Source organism: Crotalus tigris, unplaced genomic scaffold, assembly GCF_016545835.1.
Source record: "Crotalus tigris isolate CLP2741 ecotype Arizona unplaced genomic scaffold, ASM1654583v1 scf7180000023617.9722795, whole genome shotgun sequence".
NCBI classification, from domain to species: domain Eukaryota; kingdom Metazoa; phylum Chordata; class Lepidosauria; order Squamata; family Viperidae; genus Crotalus; species Crotalus tigris.
The window spans coordinates 2,836,046-2,861,997 of record NW_024100081.1 but is presented as its reverse complement, the minus strand read 5'-3'; the positions used below and the strand labels follow the sequence as shown (position 1 = coordinate 2,861,997).

The following is a 25,952-nucleotide window of genomic DNA, read 5'->3' as shown; positions in this document are numbered from 1 at the left end:
GAATCTTGTTATCTCCTATTTTTGTTCTGGAAAATATAGCAAGTATTCATTTCCCTTTTTTAGTATAAATCAGTGTTTCTTAACCTTGGAAACTTTTAAGATGCATGGACTACAACTCCCAGAATTCTCCAGCCAGCATGACTGGCTAGGGAATTCTGGGAGTTGAAGTCCACACATCTTAAAGTTCCCAGATTAAGAAACACTAGAATAAATACAGATTAATCAAAAAGGACAATGGATCTTGACTTTTTAGCCTGTCAAAGTTCAACAACCTCTCAAGAATGTAAGTTCCTCATCCCTGGCTTATATTCATGCACATATTATTGTATTCTAGTCCCATTAACAGTGGTATATCAATGAAACTAGCTAATAATTTTGATAGGGACATACCTATTAATAGAATAAATTCCAATGGAAGATCTATTGGCTGGATCTATGGTATTCATATAACCTATTGACTTAGCTCTAGTATTAAACTAGGGTTACCATGTAGGTTGTTTTTACTTAGTATTAAGGCTTAACATTATGTGCAAATCCACCACTATGATTTGCTAAAACAGAGGTCCTCAACCTTTCGGGCACCAGGGACCGATTCTGTGGAGAAAGGTTTTCCTACAGACTGGAGAGTATGTGGTTTTCTGTGCTGCCTGCATCCCACGGATGGGGGTTTGCTTGTTTATGCAGACCAGTTGCTGGCATGCCATGGACCAGTACTGGTCCACAGACCGGGGGTTGGGGACCCCTGTGCTAAATTATTGTTTAGTGCTATTTGTAAATCCAGCCAGAGTGGATGAGGACTGAAAGTGAATTCTGGCTCCTTTGCCAACTTTTTTTTTTTTTTTTTGCTATGCTATGTATTCCATATATCAAGGTTTTATCTTCAGAGTTTCAAAGAAACAGATTGGCATTTTAAAGACTCAGTCTGAAAGCATAAATTGGTGGAGAACAACTACTGAAGACTAGATTCAGGCTAGGTTATAATAAGTATCAATCAAGAGATAAAAACCAAAGATTGGTGTCCATATAAGTCAGGAAGCTAAATGGCTAAACTTATTCCTAATTTTCTTTCTTTATATAATTAATTTTAAGTCAGCCAACAACAGAGAAAGGTATCTAAGGTGACTTTAAATTAAAATGATTCAAAAGTTACTATAATAAATCAATGCATCCCAAGTCCGTGTTTGTATACTGCATGCTCTGCCTAATTAGTGGGAAATGGACAATGGTAGTTGTCTTGCAAGTAATTGCCAAGTTAGAGATTTTAGCTTGTGTAGAATAATATGAGCATGCTGGGGAAAAAAGTGGGTTCCTTTGTGCTTTGTACCTTATTGTATTAAATAAAAACAAAATGACCATGGCATATGGAAGACTGCAATTTCAAATATAAGAGGAATAAATGGCATGACAAAAGGGTATTAGTGTCTGACACTAAGTGAGAGGAGAAAGTTTATAGACGTAAATGAAGCTAGCCTAACCTTATAAAGTGAATACATGTAAAGAAGTGAAGGTTTAATTTTAAAAGCAAGGACTTAAATGTATGTAAGGTATGAAATTGTATCATTTAGGTGCTTCGGAGCACGTATGAAAATACGAATCCACAGATTGGTAAAAGTTGTGCTTTGCTGCACAGAGAACATAATGGAAGAATTAAGGATGAACGTTGGAAAAATGCAACATTCTGAATTAACATGCTCAAGGGAACATCATTCTGTTAGGGCAGTGGTGAACCTAGGGCACGGGTGCCAGAGGTGGCACTCGGAGCCCTCTCTGTGGGCATACATGCTGTTGCCCCAGCCTTGCCTCCACTGCGACCCCCTCCTCACCAGCAGCCTCCCTGGAGGAGAGTCGCCCCTGAGGGTGGCCCACGTGGAGCAGCGCAGCCAAGGACATGGCAACCAGGCAGCGTAGACAAGACTCTGCCCTCACGCCGCAACGGGCATAGTTGATGCTGCAGGGCGTTGGCAGAGGACGTGGCCGCTGTGGCACTGCTGGGCTGCCTGGGCAATCTGCAGCGGGCCTTGGAGGCGGTGAGTGGCCCTGCGGGCAGGCAGGCAGGGTGGGGCAGGGGCAGGGGTGGGGCCACTTTTGGGGCACTCGGTCTCTAAAAGGTTCGCCATCACTGTGTTAGGGGGAATAAAGAGGAACTTGTTGAGAAAGCACAGAAGAAACAGTTCAGTTATTTGGAGATGGATGAATGTGAATGGTGACTATTTTTGACATTTCTAAAACATGGCTTAAGCCTAGGTACACTCTTTTCATATGTGCACCTGAAGAAGAAATTAATCAAAAGGCAGAATTGATAACTTATCTATAATGAAATAGTAAAAGAATCAGTGAAGGTTTAAAAGTATGATAAGCTCTGAATGTGGGAGAAGTTATAATCGGATAGTTCCAGGAATCCAGGATAGTTTTGTGGGGAAAAATGAGTAGGTAAGAAAAAGAAATATGTGAGAGAAACTAAAATGGAAATAGAAGCCGTGTATGAAAAACTACTGCAAGATAAATTAATCCTCCAAGATAATTAATGCAAAGTGGATGTAAAGAAAGAAGATATGGAGGCATTTTGAAATACAGTGAGAAGAATCATGTTGCAGACAGCCACAGGGAGGTGTGGAGTTACTCTAATGGAAAGTATGAAAAAATGATGTGATGAAGGTGTTACAAAGAGGTGTTACCTTCATGCTTCTGTGTGCTTTAAAGCATCTTTTAGAGATAGTGTTTAACAAACCTACTCTGTGTGTGTGTGTGTGTGTGTGTGTGTGTGTGTGTGTAGAAGCGAGGGGGAAGAATCATGGTCTTCCTCAAAACAATGGAATTTTACACTTTATTTTTACATTTAATTTATGGAGTGATTTGATTAATGAACTGGGTAATCAATAAAGTGGCTAATTATTCTGGACCGTCCACAGAGTCATTGAGATTTGGGTAATAGACAAGAAAAATTACCACTATTAGGGCTGTGTTGCAAAGACAGACCCTATTTTCTCTGCTTTTTTCTACATCTTTGGAGCTGTAAAGTGATATAAAAATTTATTATAGATAATTTGTGCAGATAATTGGCTGGCTTTTATTAAATTTAACTAAAATCTAGCAATTATTTTAAATTTTTATTTATTCATTTCTATCACTTACAACAAGCTCTGCCTCTTACATTACTGTCTAAAAACATAAATCATAGTTTAAAACTTAGTTTTAAAATAACTTTATACTCCAGATAGTTCAAGCTATAAAAGCTGGTCAATGCTTCACCACATTCTGAAATGCTAACAGCAGGGGCCATCTTGTGAGTACAATTATTCCAGAGGACTAGGACCATCCTTTAAGGTGGGACATTGGTTAGAATGCAGTATTGCAAAAAAACTCTGCCCACAGTCAGGAGTTCAATTCTGAGCGATTCAGCCTTCCCTCCTTTTGAGGTCGGTAAAATGGGGACCCATTGGGGTCAATATGCTGACATTTTAAACTGCTCAGAGAGTGCTGTAAAGCACTGCAGCAGTATATAACTCTAAGTGCTATTGCTATGGCTATTCTGCTTCTGACTTTTCATTTTCTTAAACTTTCAAAGATGAGAGACCTATGACATCCCCTCCAAAGCTGCACAAACAAGATGGTGCTTGTCTCTTTAGAGGAAGTATGTGTGTGTGTGTATGTATGTATGTATGTGTGTGTGTGTGTTTATTTGTTTGTTTGTTTTTCACATTTCTGGATTTTCCGTCTCCCTCAAAGAGAGTTTCCTGGACTTATTCCACATATGACTGTAAAGATTAATAGCAGCACTTCTCTCTGCACTGTGAAGCCTACCACCAACCAGTGCAATTGGGTGAAGCAGCTCAGATGATCTGCTGCCTTCTGTATCAACTCATATTTACATATATGTATACACAACCCAACTGCTTGCAGGATGGGTTTCTTGTGAATCTCCAAAGTTTTCTTAAACATACGGCAAATTGGATAGGAGTGGGCTCCGAACATCCACTTGTGTTTGAGAATGCCCAAGCTTTCAAAATGCTTCCAAATCCCTTTGCTTGCCATTAGCTCACTTGCTCTGATATTACAAGAGCTTGAAAATAAGAAACAGTCTCTGAGGCTTTAGAATCTGAACTTCATTTCCACCTCTCTAGTCGGTTGGATGACTCAGCCTTGATGCCGTTCGGTTCAATAGTCTTGAAAAATCTGAATCGGCATGCCCAAAATTATCTGCCCAGTTCCAAGATGCACTGTTAGTACTTTTTATAAAACCCATCACAGTGGTTGCATAGGTGACGTTAGGGAGACTCAGAAATAGTGCTGGTATTTTTCCCATCTTGTAAATGAATACTGATCTTATGACTCTTTGGCTTATGGCTGTATAATAAGGTCATAGCTAAGTCATGTCTTGAAGTGGATTTTTTGGGCTGTTGCTCTTAACTATCAGATTACATCATCCTGTGTAATTTTAAACAGATCTGGATGTTTCTAGAGTCACTAGGGGTATGAATGAGTTTCTAAACAAAAGTCAGATGGGCTTTTTGTTCTGATGTTGACTGGGTGAACAAATCTACTCTCCTAAAAATTACTCTTAAGAACTCTTAATGGGAAGTTTAAACATTCACCAGCACTGCTTAAGTTCTTTATGTCCTCTTTACGTGTAGTGTTATCCTACTTAACAATTGGAAACTAACAGAATGCTTATGTAAAACTTGTAGTCAGAAAATAAATTGCAGTCTGCTGATAGATTTGCACTACACTACCGAAATGGCAAAGCTGCTACTTAGAAGTGTATTACCTTTCACCGGGTCTTTGTGTAACCAGGTTTAAAGTGTGGCATGGTCTTCTAATCTTTGGTAACTAAAATACTAAAAATCTCTACAATTTCCCATTCCATGTGAGGTTTTTTCCCCACCCTTTTATATATATATTTAAGTTTTATTATTATTATTTTAACAAAGTTCAATAATAATTATTCAACCAAAATGTGTTATCTGAGTATCTTATTCACTAATACAAATTACCGTACTTTCCGGCGTATAAGACAACTTTTGAGAGCGTTGAAATAGGAGCCGAACTCGGGGGTCGTCTTATATGCCGAGTTGTCTTATACGCCGGAAATAACAGTAGTTTCCGGTGTATAAGACGACTTTCTAGGCATGCGACTCGGCGTTGATCGTCTTGCGACTCAGCGTCGAAGTTGGGGCTCATCTTATACGGCGTGTCGCCCTATACACCGGAATACATGGTAAATTCCTAATCCCTAAATCTTTTCTCTAACCATTGATAAAATAGGTCCCAAGTTTGAAAATATTCTGTTTCTTCTTTTTCTTTCAACCTTAAAGTAAGTGTGTCCATTTCTGTACAGTCTAATATTTTTTTGATTATTTCTTCTTCTGGTGGTATTTCTTCATTCTTCCAATATTGTGCAAATATAATTCTTGCTACTGTTATCACATGTAGGATCAAATATGTACTTTGCTTATCAAGTTTTTCTGGCATTATATGTAGTAAAAAAAAATCAGGTTTATAATCTATGTGTTTCTCTAACATTTTTTCTAACCAAATGTGGATTATTGTCCAATATCTCCTTGCTTTAACACATGTTCACCACATATGATAATAAGTACCTGGTTTATGTTTACATTTCCAACATTTCTCTGACATGTTTTTAAACATTTTTGCAAATGCCATCTATAAAACATTTTATATAAGTTTTCTTTATATGAAGCTGACATTGTCAGTTTATAGTTTCTTTCCCACAAACTTTGCCACTTTTCTAAGTCTATATTATATCCAAAATTCTTTGCCCATACTATCATTGTCTCTTTTACTTGTTCATCTTTCATTTTGAAATTTAATAAGAAATTGTACATTTTTTTGATTAACTTTTCATCAGAAGTTAATAATGTCTGATCAAACATAGTCTGTTCTTTGTAAAATCCATACTGTTTAATATTTTTACTTTATCATATCTAACTTGCATTTGTAAATGTGACCACCATGTTAAATCGATGCCCTGATTTTCCATCTCTTGCCTGGATTTTAAGTTCCCTTCAGAATTTAGAATATCTTTGTATGTCTATATTTTATCAAGACTGACTAGATTTGGATGTACGAATGTTTGTTGAAAGCCATCCTGGAATTTTCAAATAAATTTTATATTTTATTTTTTCCCAAGTTAATAATAATGCATTTCTAATGTAGTGGTTTTGGAAGTATTTATGTATTTTATTTTTTCTGTACCATAGAAAAGCATGCCAACCAAGTTGCAGGTCATGACCCTCCAGATACAGCAATCTTTTATTTTTAAAAGTTATTCATTCTTTTATTCATGTTAACACTGATGCTTGGTAATATAAAACCCAATCTGGCAAGCCAAAGCCTCCATTTCCCTTGGCTTCTTGTATCATTTTCAATTTAATTCTAGCCTTCTTTCCTTGCCAGATAAATTTTTGAATTAGAGAGTTTAAATCTTCAAAGAATTTTTTCTCCAGTTGTATAGATATTGCTTGAAATAAAAATAATATTTTTGGTAATATATTCATTTTCACCATAGCAATTCTTCCTAACACTGACAGTTGAAGATTCTTCCATTTTTCCAAATTAAGCTTTATTTGGTTTAACAATTTAATGTAATTATCTTCTTTTACTGTTGAACATCTTGCTGTCAAATATATTCCCAAATATTTGATCTTTTTGACTATTTGCAATTCTATTTTTTCTGATAATTTTTTTTTGGGGTTATCTGTAAAATTTTTAACTATCACTTTAGTTTTTTCTCTATTTATCTTTAATCCTGCTATCTCTCCAAATTGTTCTATCTTTTCTAGCAGTTTAGGAATCGTCTCTAAAGGTTCCTCTAGAATGAATACCAAATCATCTGCAAAACTATTTTTATTGAAAGAATATCTTATAAAGATTTTAAAAACTGCAGAAACATAAAAGATGAGGTAGAAAAAGAAAAAAGGAAAGGGTAATAGGAAAAAGTGAATGAAAACGAGAAGGAAAGAAAAAGGCATTTAAAGAAGTGACTTATGATCTTTTTTTTAGCAGTTATAAACACAAATCTTTTTAATACTTTTTAATCAATAAATCCCAAAATCACCACTAGATTTTTATTCAACTTCAGCCAAAAATCCATACAGGTTTTCCAATTATTTTTATAAAAGTAGTTCTAGTTCCCTCTTTAATCAAAATAAATCAATTTAGCCATTTCTGCAAACTCAGCCTTCCATTCCTCCTCTGCTGGTGTTTCCATAGACTTCCATCTTTGTACCTATAATAACCTCATTGCAGTTATATATGAAACCAATTGTTCATGAGCTTTTTTAGTTGATTGTCCATAAATCTTAGTCAGAAAAGTTCTGCTTTTATCTGAAAGTTAATTTTGAGAACTTTCTGCATTATCTTATATATTTGCACCAAGTTTTTGTCTGTGGAGATTCTTAGTCATCTAAGACACAGCTGTCCCAAAGGCGCTTTTTTCACAAGGCAACTGGATTTTCTTGTTTTTCTTTGAAGATGTTTCACTTCTCATCCAAGAAGCTTCTTCAGCTCTGACACCATCCAGACAGAGCTGAAGCAGCTTTTTGGATGAGAAGGGAAACGTCTTCAAAGAAAAACAAGAAAGTCCAATTGCCTCGTGAAAAAAGCACCGTTTGGGATATCAAGTTTTTGCTTTTTCACAAGTCCATCATGTATGATAAAAATGCTCCTTATGTTTTTCACATTTCCAACAATAATTAGATGCACTTTTATGCATGTTAGACAATTTCTCTGATATCATGCACCTACAATATACCATTTTTAAAAAGTGTTGTTCCGAGTTGTAAGACAATGTGAACTTCAGGTCTTTTAACCACACTTTATCCCATTGATCCATCTGAATATTATCACCAAAATTCTTGGCCCATTTATAACATACATTCTTTTAATTTACTGTTCTTCTTTTTCAAATCTCAACAAAAGTGCATACATTTTAGTAATCACATGTTCATCCTTTGTATGTAATTCATTTTCAAATTCCATTGCATCACATCATATTACTGGTAGTCTTTTTATCTATGTTAAAGCTTTCTCTTAATTTGCATATAAGAACCATTGAAAACTAAATTCTTGTGCAGTCAGTTGTTTTCTTGGTTCCAACTTAAGCTCCCTATTCTCCTGTCCTAGGAAGTCTTTATATGTTAACCATTTATCTTTGCCAGGTGTTTCTTATCTATAAAACACTTATTGAGTTGAGGCCAATAAAGATATTTTCTGGAATAGCCCAGGTTTGTATCTATTCCATATTCCTAATATTATATCCCTAATATAATGATTTTTTAAAATCTACATTAATAACAACAACACCATAAGTAATAATGCCACCCAAACTTCAGACCATGATCTTCTAAATCTGAATCTCTTTTTTTCTTAACAACAGCCTCTTCATACAAACCAAACTGCAGGCAGGAAAATACCATTTAAATCCGGTAATCTAGTCCTCTTTTCTTTGTATGTTGAAGAAACTTATATTTAACCTTTGGGTTTTTTATCCTGCCTTCTAAATCTGGATATGTCTTTTGCACTGTTCAAATGGCACATCAGTTCTCAAACAGGAATTGTATGAAATAAGAATAACATTCTAGCTAACACGTTCATTTTTACCTCAGAAGTTCTTCCCAACAGTAATAATTGTCATTTTCCTCACATTAATAAATTCTATTTAATTTCATTCCATACCTTAAGATAATTATTTTGAAATAAAGTCATGGTAGTAATAGTAATAGCCAAATACTTCACTTTTCCCCCGAATCTGAAATCTAGCTTTTACAGATAATTCTTTTTGCTCTTCCATCTTTATATTCTTTATTTTTTCCTTATTAACTTTAAGTCCAGTCAATGCATCAAAATCCAAGATTTTTTCATTAATACATCAATCCCTTTTAAGGGGTTCTTCAAAAGCCAAGTTTTCAGCAAATGTCTTTAATTTATAAAATCCTTTTTTTTTTTTTTTAACTTTCACTCCAACAATTTTGTCATCTTGCCTTTTGGCTGTATTGAAAATGTCAAGAGCCAGAATGAATAATTATGCAAAAAGTGACTCATTCCTTTCTGTGTTTCTGTTTTCTGTTTTTCACAAAGGCTTCATATTTATTTGTACAATTTGTGAGATATGTATCAATTGAATCCATATAATAAAGTTCTCTACACAGTCCGGATCTTCCAAAATCTGAAAAGTCCACTTTAAATTGTCAAATATTCCCTGTGTTGTAAATTGGCAGTACATTAATAATTGGCTCCATTTTTTCCCCCAACGTTTTTCATTTAGCTTCTCCATCCTCTTTTTGCACTTGACTCTGTTTGAGAGACTTTTAAGGTTATAGTAAAAAAGAAAAAGAAAAGAAAAATAAACCAACCACACCAAAATAAATCAAAATAAATTAACCATACCTGTTAAAGCGATTTCTCTGTAACTGAATCATTAGCCCATGGAAGTCATCCCAAATATTCTGATTTCATCACTTATTACTTAAAGTAAAAAAATAATATTTTGAAACACTTATTTGATTCCTGGAAATACACACACACACACACACACACACAGATATATATATATATATATATATATATATATATATATATATATATATATATATATATATATATATATATATGTTTTCTGAGGTTTTTGCAGGTGTTTGTATGTAGGTCTTTGGTTATTCGGGTTTTCCCCCACGTAAAATTGGAAGTGTCTTGGCGACGTTTCGACGAAGTCTCATTCGTCATCTTCAGGCTGGTGCTTCATATATATAAATTTGCATAAAAATACGACTCCTGGGCATGTCTATGGTACAAATAAAATACGAACACCAGGAGACTATAAATATAAAACTATACTTTACTAAAAGCTGCCAAGCTTTCGTTTGGAAACTCCAAACATCATCAGGGCTAAGGAGCCAGTAAACAATGATGACTTAAATGGGTTTTGCCGTCATCTGCACCCGGCTCATGGACCGCGTCACCGGTCCCGGCCGGTTAATTAGTGTTCCAGATGTTTCTTTATTACTCTCCTTACGCTTCCTTCTATGGTTCTTCCGGATCATTCCTTCCACTATCTCATTACTGGTATTCATCTCCTCCACCACCCCTTTATCCTTATTTCCTTCCATAGCACTGACCCTCCTCCCCTTTTTGTTTTCATTCTCCACCCTGGGGGCATCTGTTTCTCCTCTATCAGTGTTACAAGCTTCCCTGGGCTCACAGACGCTCCCCCCCACACACGCTTTTCTCAATCCCTGCTCCACACCCTTTCTTCTCACTCTTCCACTGTCATGAGTAACTTTCATACGGGTGTTACATATTTGGGGGTCTATGCCCTCCTCCTCTGTCCTGGCAATCTTCGTGTCAACAGTTCTCCACCGTTCCATTTGTTTGCTGCGTGATCAGGTGCTTACCCCGTCTCTCAATTCATCCCTCCTCCCTATCGCACGCTCTTCCCCATTGCTGATAGGAACGGTATTCAGGCGGACACCAGGTCTCCAGATCTCTGCATTCTGATTCCCTGCGTTCTCACTCCCCTCTTCTGTGCTCGTCTTTGGGGGGACTTCAAGTGTTCGTCCCGGGAGGGGGCTGTATTGTTGGTGGGGGTATTCCTTGTCTGCAGGGAATCCAGGCAGAATTCCGTGTCTCTCCCTTTCACCGTATGCCTAGGCACTCGAGCCATGCTTTCGTTCTTCTTCTCCCCCCTACCCACAGCGTCAGGCTGCAGGCTCCTCATGCTGGATCTTCCACACTCTCCACAGTTGTTGTTAAGTTCTGGGGGTGGGGGTCTATCATGATGATATTGGGGAAGGGGGAGGTCTTCCATCGGTGGATGATTACGTGTGTTTGACAGTGGTAGCCTCCTCAGATGTTCATTAGAGTGGTATTGGTGTTGATCGGGCAAAACGGGGGTGTCCCTGGAGTGTAGAGGGTTGGCCAAAGTTCCATCTATCTGTTCAGGATGGAGGCCAGGTATCCCGTCACGTTTACAGCTGTGCAAGCATTGTTCAGGCCGCTTATAATAATTGGCATGGTGTTTAAAATCCCATTTCCTCAATGCTTGTTGAGCTGGATGTAAGTCAATGTGACGATTAACCGCATCTTTGTTGGAATACCACGCCTCTTTCAATAGCCGGCCTCCCTTAGTGGCATCCTCAGTCATAATGCAAACATTCACAAAGTCAAACTGGTGGCCATGTTGTGCCATATGCATCCACAATTGAGAATGCTGCTCGCCCCTTCTTATAGCTAACTGATGTTCATGCAAGCGAGATCTTAAACGCTTGCAGCGTTCCCCCTCCCGGGACGAACACTTTGAAGTCCCCCCAAAGACGAGCACAGAAGAGGGGAGTGAGAATGCGGGGACTCAGAATGCAGAGATCTGGAGACCTGGTGTCCGCCTGAATACCGTTCTTATCAGCAATGGGGAAGAGCGTGCGATAGGGAGGAGGGATGAATTGAGAGACGGGGTAAGCACCCGATCACGCAGCAAACAATGGAACGGTGGAGAACTGTTGACACGAAGATTGCCAGGACGGAGGAGGAGGGCATAGACCCCCAAATATGTAACACCCGTATGAAAGTTACTCATGACAGTGGAAGAGTGAGAAGACAGGGTCTGGAGCAGGGATTGGGAAAAGCGTGTGTGTGGGGGAGCGTCGGTGAGCCCAGGGAAGCTTGTAACACTGATAGAGGAGAAACAGATGCCCCCAGGGTGGAGAATGAAAACAAAAAGGGGAGGAGGGTCAGTGCTATGGAAGGAAATAAGGATAAAGGGGTGGTGGAGGAGATGAATACCAGTAATGAGATAGTGGAAGGAATGATCCGGAAGAACCATAGAAGGAAGCGTAAGGAGAGTAATAAAGAAACATCTGGAAACTAATTAACCGGCCGGGACGGTGACGCGGTCCATGAGCCGGGTGCAGATGCAGGCAAAACCCATTTAAGTCATCATTGTTTACTGGCTCCTTAGCCCTGATGATGTTTGGAGTTTCCAAACGAAAGCTTGGCAGCTTTTAGTAAAGTATATTTTTATATTTATACTCTCCTGGTGTTCGTATTTTATTTGTATCATAGACATGCCCAGGAGTCGTATTTTATGCAAATTTTCCAGCATATATATATATATATATATATATATATATATATATATATATATATATATATGTACACACACACATAAAGTGCAATTGTTATACTCACATGCCAATTTTTTGAATTGAGACAAAATAGGTTCATAAAGGTCATAATAGATTTGTTCAGGTTTGCTGTTGTTTCGAATAAACAGGAGATCTTCCACTGTGACTGGATCAGTCTTCCCTTGCCACAAAGTCAAACTATATCTAGAAAAGAAGATACTGTATTTGGGCCTTGACAGATTCTCACACTGTGATATCAAAGACAGAATTTACATAGTTATCTCTATCTCTCTCTCTCTCTCTCTCTCTCTCTCTCTCTCTCTCTCTCTCTCTCTCTCTCTCTCTCTCTCTCTCTCTCTCTCTCTCTCTCATAATTTAATGAGGAAACTACAGTCAGATGAGAAAGCAATAATGACTTGTTCTGCCAATTCTGATTTATTCTTTATTCTTCTCCAAGTATCCGGGAGAAACCAATTCTGAATGAGACTTATCAAACCAGATGTGATGGAATCACCAATTCCAAAACTCTCAGCCAGCCTGGTCCCTTGGCTAAGAATTCTTGGAACCGTTCTTTCATAACTCATAAAGCACATACATCAGGGGTGTCAAACTGACACCCCATGGGCCGGATGCATCATGCACAGGACATGCCTACTCCAGCTCCGCAAAGGCAAAAAATGTTGCATTACATCACGATATGTTACGTGACACAATCGAGTTTGACACCCATGACGTATGATTGAGGGAGGCTGGTTTGAGTACATCAAGATAGGGGTGTACTGTCAACCTCTCACCTTTTCGATTGACTCAGAAGCCAACTCAGATGAGTCCAGGCTGGTTTAACCATGACAGCTCTTACAGGGAAGGTGACTTGCTGAGATAGGTTTCCCACAAGAGAATGCATTTCTTCCACCATACTCTGCGTATAAGTCTTGTTTGGAAAGTGAGATAAATAGAGGGTTGTCCATCCCGGGGAAAGAGTGCAGTTTGGAAACTTCTCCTGAATGAGAGTCAGGAATCTAAGGAGCAATCAGTAACAACCATATAGTCACAGTTCCATACACATTAAAAGAAGACATTACAAGTCTTCTCCATATCGAACTAGATATAATTTGATATATGTCCGTTGAAATAGAAATTGATACCCAGAGACTCAGTTTGGCTCCAAGTGACTTTCTATTGGCAAGGTGTAGACTTGAAGTGACATCTTCCTAGCCAAAATCTAGAAAGCACTATAGAAAAGTCTATCAGTATGCAGGGACACTTCACTTCACTTGGGGAAGACAGACTTGGCATATGCTTTATGAGAATTTCATGTGACTTTCTGATAGTTGCAGCCAAGTATCTGGTACATGCTGGCACATGTAAACTTCTAATTAAATCTGCTAATCTCCTCAGCTCTTTAGTACAACCTCATCATAGATTAGGTTTGTTATCTTGTTACTCATCAGCTGTAAACACAATATTCTGTTTCTTATCTTAACAAGGACTACAACAATAAAAGTAAATGCCTTCTATAAAAGAATATTTTCTTTAATATATAGTGCCAGGAAAGGAGGCGTCATAGCTCAGGGATAAGGAACCCTAGATTCAATCCCATTATATAATGATATACTGAAGAAGTTATTGCCATTCAAAGCTATACTAGCAATCCTTTTTTTTTTAACATGGTGCCAGATATTTGGATTATGCCTTTTATTATCCCCAGCTAAAGATTCTAAAAGGCACCAGATTGAAAAAGGCTACTATAGACAGAACTGAGGTCTATGAACCAGTAGTTTGTCTTGGCTTCAAGCAGTTTTCTGTGGTCCTTGGAAATAAATATGTAAAATATACTTTTACACAAATATAAGAGAAGTTCATTTAACTGCAATATCAATAGGAACATTTGGGCCTTTCAGAATATCTGCATTTAGCCAAATAGGTCGGTCGATATTCAACCCAGAAGATGTGTTTACTAAGATATCCAGAGATGGTCCCACTGTCTTGATGTTTTTGAAATCCAGCTTGATCACTATTGGGAAGAACAAGAAATTCTTGAGAAAGCTTTATTTCTCTTCCCCATTCATTACAATGGATGTCTCTTTTGTAATTATTATGCCTTTATCGGATAACCTGAGCACTGTCGCCAGCCAATTCTGAAGCGTATTGTCACTGTAGACGTCAGGGGGGTGGGCCATAATGGGTTTCTCCGTCTCATTGGGCGTATTGTATCCTTCAAGGGTGACATCAGATTCCAGTGCCATGACATCAGCTGCCCTCAGAGAGAAGGAGAAAGAGAGAACATTGAAAATGGCGGGAGGCCTGTCAATGAAGCGCCGTAGGCCCACCGGAGCAACTTATATGCATAAAAATTTACCAAGGATTTATTTCAGATTTGAGGAACTGGGAAAGAATGGGAAGAAAGATTAAAGTCATGCTATTCAGAAAATCATCTGTAATTTTTGTTAACATACAGCTCAGAACTTCTATGGCAGTGGTTCTCAACCTGTGGGTCAGGACCCCATTTGGGGTCGAACGACCATTTCACGGGGGTCGCCAAACAACGCAGTCTGCTATTTTTTCTCCCCTTTTCCTTAGCTGTGCTACTCCCTTTTATTCTATTGGCTTTTGAAAGCCAATAGAATAGACTCTCTTGAATAGAGTCTAATTCTATTGGCTTTCAAAAGCCAATAGGAATTGTCCAGGCTGTCTCTGCCCTGCTGAGCCTGCCAAAAGTCCCATTCTGCAAACGGTGCTGCACCAGTTGAGTAGTCCTCGACTTACAACCGGTTGAGTAGTCCTCGACTTACGACCGGTTGGGGGGTCGCAGCATTAAAAAGGTTGAGAACCACTGCTCTATGGGATTCCCTGAAAGAGCATTTGCTCTGAGATTTTTTTTTTCCAAAGGAGGAGAAAAATCTCAGTAAAATTCTCATAGATGATGTCTGATAATTCTGTACTTACTTAAGTTACAATTTTGTCCAATAATTCATCACATTCTACCATCATCTCCCCAACTATAACTATGACAAGGTGGTAAGTCATTTCAGACTAATCCATGTAAAAGATGGTGTTTTACATGCTAGATATTTGTATCTCACCATAAAGAATGATGTGATTCATGTGTTAAAGTTTACCTGAATTTAAAATTTATAATCCACTTCTTGGTTATTTAAAGAAATGTTTTGTCTTTATCTTTAAAACTAAAATTAGACCAAAACAGACTGCGTTGTTTGGCGACCCCCGTGAAATGATCATTCGACCCCAAATGGGGTCCCGACCCACAGGTTGAGAACCACTGTACTAACCTGTTCACCCAGTTGTGATTACCTGATGGTGAGGAAGGCACTCTCCGTTCTTTTATAATCTATTTCCACTACAATTGGAAGCAATTATAGCTATTCTGCTATTACTCTTTCATACTAATGTTTAGAGGCTTCAGTACAATGTCTCTTTACACTTTGTGTGGGCTTCTTCATTTTGATTCCTTAATCTAAGTTTAAAAGCAAAGATTCAGTATAGAAGTGGTGGTTTCAGCTACATTCAACAGCTCTGTAAATCAGGAAGGACAAAGACAAATCTAACTGCAGAGCAGTGATACAGGTTTGGCAACATCTTCACAATCCTAATTGTGCGCCTACCCTTCTATAAAAAAATGTTGTAACTTTTGGAAATGTTCAAGTATAAGTGACCTCACTTGCTAGTCTTCTTCTCATCCCTGGAACAATTTTGCAAAAAATTTATTACACAGAAATAATTGGACCATGTATCACTTCACTTTTAGGAGAGAAACAAAATTGGACAGCTTGCTTAAAGGAGGGGTGGAACAAGCAAGATTGCCAGCTCAGTCTACCCTTTGATTTACAATAAGTTGTTGCTACTATTGTTTTTCTTAGCATTTAACTCAATGGTTGAGGGTCTACGATACTTATTTTTGTACCGCCCTCATTAATTCTTACAATGAAATGTAATGAATGATATAATAAGAAGGTTTGTTTATCTTATGGCTTGGCACTTGGCATAGAGCCCAACACTGATTAGGGCTAAAAAAAAATCACTCAAGGTCACCTATCTGTTTTGTGTATCTAAGAGAAGACTAGAACCTAGATTTCCAGCTCCTAACACCTTAATCGCTACAGTACACTACATCCTGGAATATATTCCAGTTGCTGTGTACATATGGGTCTCCTCACCACTTCCATTAGAACCCAGCAAAGAACAGATTAAGAGAGGAGACACCAAATGTTAGATTGCTTGCTAGGCAAAGGGAAATGTTACATCGGGAGTGGCTGGGAAAAGAGTAGTTAAGAATAAAGGAAACAAAAACAAGAACTGGAGTAGGTGGCTATGGGAAAAAGTGGAATTGCTAGGAAAATGTTGGGTGGGTAGAATTAATGGGAAGACTGGGAAGATCATTGTATTTGGGGAAGAACTGGGAGTGGAGTGACTGGGAAACAGACAGACAGCAAACTAGAGATAGAAATTGGGGGGCCAACAAGGAGTTTCTAATTGTGGCATCTTGTCTGCTCAACTCTGGCAGCATTGTTGGGATAGCAATCACTTTAAATGCAGTGAAAACAACCAATACACCCATGAACAAAACTTGGCCAATTATAATGTAAAATGAAAAAAAAAATGAACAAACTTTACAGGATTTTTTTTTCTGGTCACAAGATTTATTTTTCTGTACTGAGACTTTTTTGTGTGGTGGTCCTTGTTTTTAAAAGAAATTCAAGGTTATTCTAATACATCTTACTCTAATACATCTAGGCTGCAAATTTGTACCCATAGAGTATGTATTTCGTTAAGTGGGATTTACTTTTGATCATGATGCTCTTTGCTATGTATGTCCAATCTAGAAAGAAAACACAGATCTTACCTTTTAAGGCCTCTTCCATGTCTTTCTTACTATTTGCAGCATGATACCAGGTGACCAACAATCCATCTTTTTTATCTATTCTCTTCAGATTAAGCAAATAATCTAATACATCTCCACCTGAATGAAAGGATGGCCTTGGTTCCGTGTCTGAAAGATTCAATCAGGACATTGTACAAGAAATAAATATGTGCAATTCATACTAATGTCTAGACCAAGATGAGGAAGATTTAAGGAATACTACCATCTCTGGGGTATCATCAATATTTGGGATCTATTAACACATACAGATAGTCCTTGATTTACAACCTATTGTTTAGTGACCATTCAAAGTTATAACAATTCTGAAAAAAGTGACTTATGACCATTTTCCACACTTATGACCATTGCAGTATCCCCGTGGTCCCATGATCAAAATTTGGACTCTTGGTATTTATGACAGTTGCAGTGTTCTGGGGTCATGTGATCACCTTTTGTGATCTTCTAACAAGTAAAGTCAAAGGGAAAGCCAGATTCACTTAAACAACTGTGTCACTAACTTAACAACGGCAGTGATTCACTTAATAACTGTGGCAAGAAAGGTCATAAAATGGGGAAAAACTCACTTAACAACTGTCTCACTTAACAACATAAATTTTGGGCTCAATTGTAAGTTGAGGACTACCTGAAGTTTCTTATCTTTGTTATAGGAACACATTTAGTTCTCTTCAGTCAGGTAAGAAGACACTTTTTCTTCCCATGTAAGATATATTTCTGGAAACAAGCCTACATTTAGTCTTATGTATTTCAAATGCATGAAGAAATTACAAAGCTGGACTAACAACGGAAATATTACCTGGCTTAAGTGGACTTATGTTTGAATTCTAATGTTAGCTTGGGTTTAGTTTCTTCTATACTCAGACTGCAAAGATTGCCCAAAGTGCAATGCAAACTGAACTGACTGAGAAAGAAAAGAAGGAACTCAGATGGAGCATTGTAAGTTAGTATGATGTTTGCATGCAATCACTTTGCTATATTTGCCAAATGTTATCAGATCCAGATGGTTATGTCCTTCATGTGAAATCCTCCAATCTTTACCTACAGTTTCTCCCCCCCCCCCTTATTTTGGTTTCCAGATAAAATATTTTAAGGAGGAAAAGATGGAATTGTTCACATATTTTCTGAGGGGACCCCTCCATCTGGAATCACTTTCATTGTGTATCGTTCTCCATGGCTGATATCTGAGTCTGTCTGTATATCCTACCAACAAGCACTTTCTACAGTTATAGGTTATTTTCTTCATGAATTCAGCTCCAGGAGAAACTCTATGAGGCTTTACCATTAAACTGAAATAAGCCTCCTTTCACAGTGGGACATACTTTTAAACGATACCTTGTAGGAATATTTTACGACAGATCTAAAGTTAAATGGCATCTTTCATTATAGCAATAGCTCAGTCCAGTACACAATGGGCAAGCATTCATAGCATACAGAATTCTTTCTTAGAATCATCTGCTAACCAAAATGTTTTGTGAAATAGAAAACTTGACACACAGGCTCTGAACAAGATGCAAATTAAAACAATTCAACAGTTAATAAAAATGGTGGGATTCAAAGTAAAAGTATAAATCTCTAATACCAGCATTAGAAAAAAAATAAATGAAATGCGTAAGAGAGTAAATGGGGGTGGGGGGGGGGGAGAATCCCCAACACCCGAACTGAGTCTTTGAAAACAAATCTTCACAAAGTTAACATTGTACAGTTATTTTATCTGTATTCCTATCTATACATAATTTGTTACAGAATGAAGAATGTAAAAATTATTACAGGTATGTATTTCATTGCTCTTTATTGGCACAACTGATTCTTATGTGCCAAGATTTTGTCAGGAAAAAACTTGGAATGGTTCCCTGACATTGTTTTTGTAGGGTTGACATGTTAAAAAAAATGTAATTTTTAAAAATGTCTTTTATAACCTGCTGAAAAAACGGGTTTGACTCTGGCAATTTGCAATAACAAAAAACACCGTGCATACAGTAATACTGTAAAGAACCTAAAGAATTAAAGTAAAAGTCAGGTAATGTTTAAAATAAACCAAACTCCAGCACAGCTGTCAATTACCAATATAATCCAAATATGAATAATAATATGAAATCCTAACCCTGCAATTGCACCCTCGCGGAAAACACTGGCTCCCAATTCAAAAGCGCTTTGTTTGGCTTGGCGTTTGTACCTTCCAGAAATTGTTTTCTGACTGCGAGCCACACTAAGAGAGCTATGCAACCAGAAATCACTGCCCCAGCACTGATCAAAGCAACAACTCTTCCTTTTCTTCCAGAAGAACAGCCCATCCTGGAAATCATCGTATTTTTGATGTGCAAAAGTTTCCTGGCGTCTGTGTTTCAACAATGACACCTTCTTTTGCAGTGGAAGGCAAGAAAATCAAAGGAAGTTGAAACAAATTCTGAAGAATTTCATTCCAGCAAGAAGCCCTGGTTGATGAAACCAGGATTCAAAACAAATTGAACAGGGTACACATCCAAGTATTTTCTTGATAGAAACTCTTCTTTAAAATCTACAGTTTTTTTCTTAGTTATCTGAGCAATGCGAATGGCAGAGCTTTCTCTTGAACAAATTTCCTGTACTGTCCTACTATTGGCATACGACTTCACTATGCAATCCGTTTTTCTATTCTTTCTTGAAGAATTATAACATGGCTGAAAAACTTCTGATCATCTGGTACTGTCACAAAAAAAAAAAACACAAAGCAAAAAACCTTTTTAACAGATACTCCGTTCCTTGCAGAATGTGCTTCCTAATAATTAAAGGCTGTCATGCTGGAATTAAAAATGAAGGCATCACCACAGAACAGGTTCTCATAAGGAAACTCCAAACAAAAATGATTTGTTGAGCTCATGAAGAACTCCACAAAAAGTCTCTCGGGTTATGCCTATTATAGATGGAATTTGTGTCCCTCCTTCGTTCCGTGTCGATCAGCACAACAGCACTTTGAGTTTAAAGTCCATTTTTCCAACAACTGCAAATGGAAAGAAGATTTTTCCTGTCAGATATTTGTGGCACTGGAGCCATGGATGTGAAAGTTAGGGTTGAGAGTTTTCTTCAGAAAGCTTTTCAAAACATCTTGCAGAAAGAAAATCTTGCCAGTTTTAAATTAGCAGGGTAGAAATCACGCTGATACGATCACATCTTCATTTTTCTTATCCTTGCCAGATTTCTTTTTTAAAAAAAAACATATTAATCTACAGCTATATGTATCCTGGGAGATGCAGAGGTTGAAGATCTCATAACGACTGAACTTATCCCACTGTACATACGGGAGACTGGAGACAAACCCTAGCAAATCTCTATAAAGCCTTTAAGAATCTGTCTGGCTTTGCATATCCCAAGGTGAAAATGGGCTTACAATTGATATACAGGACTAACTCCTGAATCTACTCTCATTTTTGTTAAGTTAGAACCATGGCAACCAGCTCAAGCTGATCCAGATTGCGATCGTACAAGAGCGTCATGGAGAAGGAAGTGTTTTAGAGCACAGCCAGGTGACAATATTAAATTGCTATCCTCCAATCAATGAGTTGGCAGAAAAGTATGCCAGCATAAACTGTGCTGCCCTTATTGCTGCTAATCCCTATTCTGACACAGAAATGAGGCCAGTGACTGGTGCCTATCTTTATAAAGTTAATATGGAACAAGTTAAGCAGCTGGTGGCTCCCTTTGGCATTACTCCTTCCACCAAGCCTCACATGCCAGCAGAAGAAAACACCCCTTTTCTTAATATCTAGTGTGTGGTTATGTCCTTATAAAAGATGGGTTAAGCTACTTTGCTGGCACAGAAGTGCTCCATGCCTATGACCTATTAGCTGTTTTTGAAATCAGGTCTAGCATTCTAATAAGCGATTCAAATCTCACCGGCTCAAGGTTGACTCAGCCTTCCATCCTTCTGGGATAGGTAAAATGAGGACCCAGATTGTGGGGGGCAATGTAAATATATATATACATTGCTTACTGGTGTACACCGCTTAGAGAGTGCTTGTACTTAAAGCGGTATATAAGTCTCATAAATAAATAAATAAATAAATAAATAAATAAATAAATAAAAGCACTAAATCTGTAGCCCAGCTATTAGGCTGCAGGCACAAAGAGGGGTTGCAAGAAAAAAGGAGCATCTTGAGAGATTCCACAAATTTCATTTGCTGCATTGACTAGTTGCCATCAAGTTGGTGTCAACTCTTAAAGATCACAAAGTTTCCTCAGTTTCCCCTTCCATACGTTCCTGGCTGCTTCCCTTTCAGTCAGGGGGAGCTGAATTCTATGATATTTATTTTGAACTGGTCTGAAAACTAACACGATCCATTATTAAACCCATGGCACTACAGTTATATCCAAGAAGATCAGAACAGGTTTTGCTCTGCTATGGATACACATTATGTTCTGTGAAGTAGATTCTGTAATTATTTTATTGTCCCCTCCCCAAAATGTGTTAGCCGCTGTATAAGAATTGTTGTCAGGGTGTGATGCTGCAAAAGCAAATAATAAAAAACAGCAAAATTGTGAATACAAGAGCAGCTAAAACAGTAAACTGACTTAAAACAGCACATGCAGCGCAAGGTCAGGGTATGTAAGGGCTGGCGAATGAGTATGCCTTGCATTGATGGATCACTCATTAAGAAACCATACACCTCCATCTCAGGAAGGAATAAAAATTTAGAAGAATGCAACTGTCCAATGTGTCAGTTAGAGATGAAGGAAACATAACAACACGTACTTAGAAATAGATAGGTAGTTACAAGACTTGGCAACAAGAACATAAGCTGCAGAAGCCCAAGTAGGGATGAAGGACACGTAAAGTTTAAGCAAGATATAACTCTATACGGGCAAAATGACATATAAGCTCAGGCGAGGTGCAACTCCATAGACAAATGGACATGTAGACTAAAAGCAAGGTAGAACTTCCAAAAAAACCTTTTTTGGTTTTTAGCTTTGTGAAATGTTACTTCCTTACTTCTGGAAATCAACTGTATAAAACAGTGGTTCTCAATCTTTTTAATGCCGTGACCCCCAACTGGTCGTAAGTCGAGGACTACTCAACCGGTCGTAAGTCGAGGACTACTCAACTGGTGCAGCACCGTTTGCAGAATGGGACTTTTGGCGGGCTCAGCAGGGCAGAGACAGCCTGGACAATGCCTATTGGCTTTTGAAAGCCAATAGAATTAGACTCTATTCAAGAGAGTCTATTCTATTGGCTTTCAAAAGCCAATAGAATAAAAGGGAGTAGAACAGCTAAGGAAAAGGGGGAAAAAATGGCAGACTGCGTTGTTTGGCGACCCCCGTGAAATGTTCATTCGACCCCAAATGGGGTCCCGACCCACAGGTTGAGAACCACTGGTATAAAAGATCGTGCTATGCTGTTGTTCAGGGTCTCAGCTCCCAAATTGGACCAGGACCCTTTTGCTGAAGCGCTTAAATAATACTTTTGCAAAAGTCCGTCTCTCATGTCTGACTCTGATTGGCTTCTGTGCCAGGCTGAACCAAATTTTGGATGACAGCACAGCCATTGAGTCAGAACTGAAAAGATCCACTCATGGCCCACTTCGACATTTAAGTTGGGTTTTTATTGATGACCACAAGACTTGGGTAGAAATGTAAAAGAGGCACTTGAACTGGACTCCAAAATGAACGGAGAGCCATGGAATATGATTCAGTTCATGCTTGGTGTGATCAGCTTGTCCATCTCTAATTTCTCATTAAGTATCTTATTTTGTACTTCCTGAACATTTCTGCACTGTTCTCCAGATCTGACCACACTTCTGTTAACTAGATTTGTTTTCAATTTACAGTGCACTGTTTTTCCTGACACAATTTTATCCTAAGATAATAGATTTTCCATGTGGCTATCATCGTCATCATCATCATCTCATCCTTTCTTTAGTCAGAGGATTCCAGAGCAAGTGTATAGCCTAGCAAACCCTTCTCTTAAGCCTGTAACATGACAAATATGACTCACAATGAGAGAAAAAATAGGGGAAAAGACTATTAAATGCCAATCCTGGCTCCCCTCTTAAAACTCAGAAGGTCTTGTTAGGAGAAACAATTCAGAAGGAGCCAGTTTGGTCTAGTCTTGGTTAAAGTGCCAGGAGACTTAAGTTTTAGTGCTGTGTTAGGCAGGAAAGCCGGCTGGATGATTTTGGACAAATCTCTCTCAGCCCAACCCCCCCCCCTAGGGTTGTTGTTAAGGGGAAAATAGGAGGAGGAAAGAATATTACCATGTTTTCCCGAAAATAAGACCCACCCCGAAAATAAGCCCTAGCCTGATTTTTTCGGGTGGGCCTAATATAAGACCTACCCCCAAAATAACCCTGGGGGTGGGCATGGCCAGCATAAAGTGGCAAGTGCGTGGCGGCCGACAATGTCCCGTAGCAGCCGCAACCCGCCGGTCCCTTGGAGCAGCGCAAATAAGTCCAGCGCAAAGGTCAGAGGCAAGGGGGAGGCAGGCAATCCAGATGCACTGCACACTTTTCACCCAGAGGGGGACTGGAACTTTTGTCTGATTGCAAATGGGGCAGTTCTGTTTTCAATCACCCCATTTTAAAGCAGATGAAGCTTCCAGTCTCCGTCATTTCTCCATCCGGGCAAAAAGTGTCTTGGTGTCCATGGGGCACTTGGGGCAGCTGCACCCCCTCCCCCACCTGCCTGACTTCATGGCAGTGGCACAGTGCAGCGGGCTACTTGGCCTCCTGCTGTGAGCGGCTGCGAGCAGCCACAGAAGTGGGCCAGTGGACATGCAGGTTCCTGCTGGATGGGGCTGTCAGTGCCGTTGTGGCGAGGCGAGGCAAGGCAAATGTTGGGGAAAAAATTAAGACATCCTCTGAAAGTAAGACCTGCTGCCTCTTTTGGAGGCAAAATAATAATAATAATAAGACCAGGTCTTATTTTCAGAGAAACATGTTCGCCATCTTGAGTTATTTATAAAAAACAATAATGTAAATAAGCCTAAAAAACAGAGCTTTTACTTGATAACCCTTCATCTCCCAGCAAGGAAGATGAAATAGCTTTCATTGCTTCCATTTCCTCCCTCTACTCTATCAGAGCTAATTTGTGAATGTAGGTATCAAGCAGGGCTTTTGAACAAAGAACGAGTTGATTATTTTCACGCCAATAGAACTAGGGTCTAAATACAAATAGCAGCTCATTGTTGGAGACCATATTAATATCCATTACCAATCCAATAATTAGTCTTCTGCTTGATTGACCCAGTCTTCTTTGCTCTTCTAATATTGCTGTTATTCCAGGAATTGAGAGTTTTGCTAATGCACACAAGCTAAAGGAGGGAGGTGCAAACTGCAACACATTTTTTCCTGTGCTGTCACCTAGTCCCTTAATTTATACCAGAACTGTACAGTATCTGCATCTGGTGAGGAATGACATCATTTCACCCAATCAAACGGAATGGGGGAAAAAAAAAGCTTGATCCATGATTGATGGGCTGCAGGGGTAGCTCCTGAGCAGGTTGGTTTTAATTTATTTCCTTAGACCTCCATGCATCAACACTGCCAGGCATTCAAAAGCTCCCTTATGCTGCCATCTTCTGGCTATCATATTGGGACAAGCTCTACTGCATTTTGTTCTTTCGAAAAATCCTTCAGATCAGTTTCTTTTCAAGCTTCGAAGCAAAGAGTTCTGCCAAAGGGTTAAACTTGGTTGCATTTCTTCCTAATTTCCAGAAAAGAATGACTGCAAATGGTCACAGGTCTGCGATAAAGTTCTCCAGGCAGAAGTTTCCAGATTCTGTTCTTGGAAGCTCTCCAAAGAATCCTGCCCTTGAACTAGCTGCAATGATTTAAAGCAGGGGTCTTCAAACTTGGCAACTTTAAGACTTGTGGACTTCAACTCCCAGAATTCCTCAGCTAGCTTGCTGAGTTGAAGTCCACAAGTCTTAAAGTTGCCAAGTTTGAAGACCCCTGATTAAAGCATCTGAAAAAAAATTGGGCCTCCTTGACAAATAGAAGAAAGATGTTTTCTTTCACATAAGGTTGGAGCATTTCCTTCAAATCGTATTTGAAACATGAACGTTCCTAGTAACTGAGAAATATTAACATTATTGGACTGGGTTCCTACCATGTGACCTGCCTCTTATGAATGACCCCCATCAGCAGTGCTGCAAACATACAGATAGTCCTTGACTTATGATTACAGCCAAGCCCAAAATTTCTGTTACTAAGAAGGACAATTGTTAACTGAGTTTTGCTCCATTTTATGTCTTTCATTGCCACAGTTGTGAAGTGAATCACTGCAGTTAGTAACACAGTTGTTTAAGTCATCGGTCCCCAACCTTTTGGGCACCAGGGACCAGTTATGTGGAGAGAGGTTTTTCCGCGGACCGGAGAGTGCATGGTTTTGTGTGCTGCCTGCATCCCCCGGATGAGATTTTACTTGTTTGTGCAGACTGGTTGCTGGCAGGCCGCAGCCACGGACCGGGTGTTAGGGACCCCTGGTTTAAGTGAATCTGGCTTCCCCATTGACTTTGCTTGTCAGAAGGTTGTAAAAGGTGATCACATGACCCCGGAACACTACAACCATCATCAATATAAGCCAGTTGCCAAGCATTTGAATTTTGATCATGTGATCACGGGGTGGCTGTAATGGTTGTGTGAAAACAGCCATAAGTCACTTTTTCAGTGCCATTGTAACTTTGAATGGTCACTAAACAAATAATTGTAAGTCAAGGATTACCTGTACAGAAAACTGCTTTGTGGCCATCTTGTTCTCCAGATCTGGAGAAAACCGCAACGCCCTCCAAACATGGTTAACCTATAGCTTTCCATTTACTGCTGAAGGGGACTTGCGTAATATAATCTTTGCCAGTGTGCCATAGCATACTAATGTGCTACTACTACAGCATAGCTACTTACCAGGGCACAGACTCAGCATTTATGGGTTTAATGATGCTTCTAGACACGGTT

At 38.8% G+C, this 25,952-nt stretch overlaps 1 protein-coding gene across 4 annotated transcripts; it reads right to left on the bottom strand.

The window, feature by feature from the left end:
* Positions 1-6,711: 6,711 nt before the first annotated feature.
* On the bottom strand, positions 6,712-20,974 carry FAM151A (family with sequence similarity 151 member A). Of its 4 annotated transcripts, none has more exons than XM_039319982.1 (6): positions 19,133-20,967; positions 16,996-17,142; positions 14,250-14,388; positions 12,929-13,153; positions 12,199-12,338; positions 6,712-9,323 (listed from the first exon to the last, which is right to left on the bottom strand). In XM_039319982.1, exons 1-6 carry the CDS (start codon positions 19,332-19,334, stop codon positions 9,280-9,282), a joined length of 897 nt encoding a protein of 298 aa, XP_039175916.1. In that variant the 5' UTR covers positions 19,335-20,967; the 3' UTR covers positions 6,712-9,279. The 4 variants fall into 4 exon arrangements, with proteins under 4 accessions (XP_039175916.1, XP_039175917.1, XP_039175919.1 ...); XM_039319983.1 differs by having other exon boundaries at positions 19,205-20,967; XM_039319985.1 differs by having other exon boundaries at positions 19,748-20,963.
* Positions 20,975-25,952: the final 4,978 nt, after the last annotated feature.

Bases quoted from the DNA above. Each gene is read 5' to 3' on its own strand.
- FAM151A (XM_039319982.1), bottom strand. From the start codon at position 19,334: ATGATTTCCAGGATGGGCTGTTCTTCTGGAAGAAAAGGAAGAGTTGTT. The intron at 17,143-19,132 runs GTTAGGATTTCA...TGAATCTTTCAG, and splicing joins CGCGAGGGTGCAATTGCAGG to ACACGGAACCAAGGCCATCC. The intron at 14,389-16,995 runs GTAAGATCTGTG...CTCTGAGGGCAG, and splicing joins CATGGAAGAGGCCTTAAAAG to CTGATGTCATGGCACTGGAA.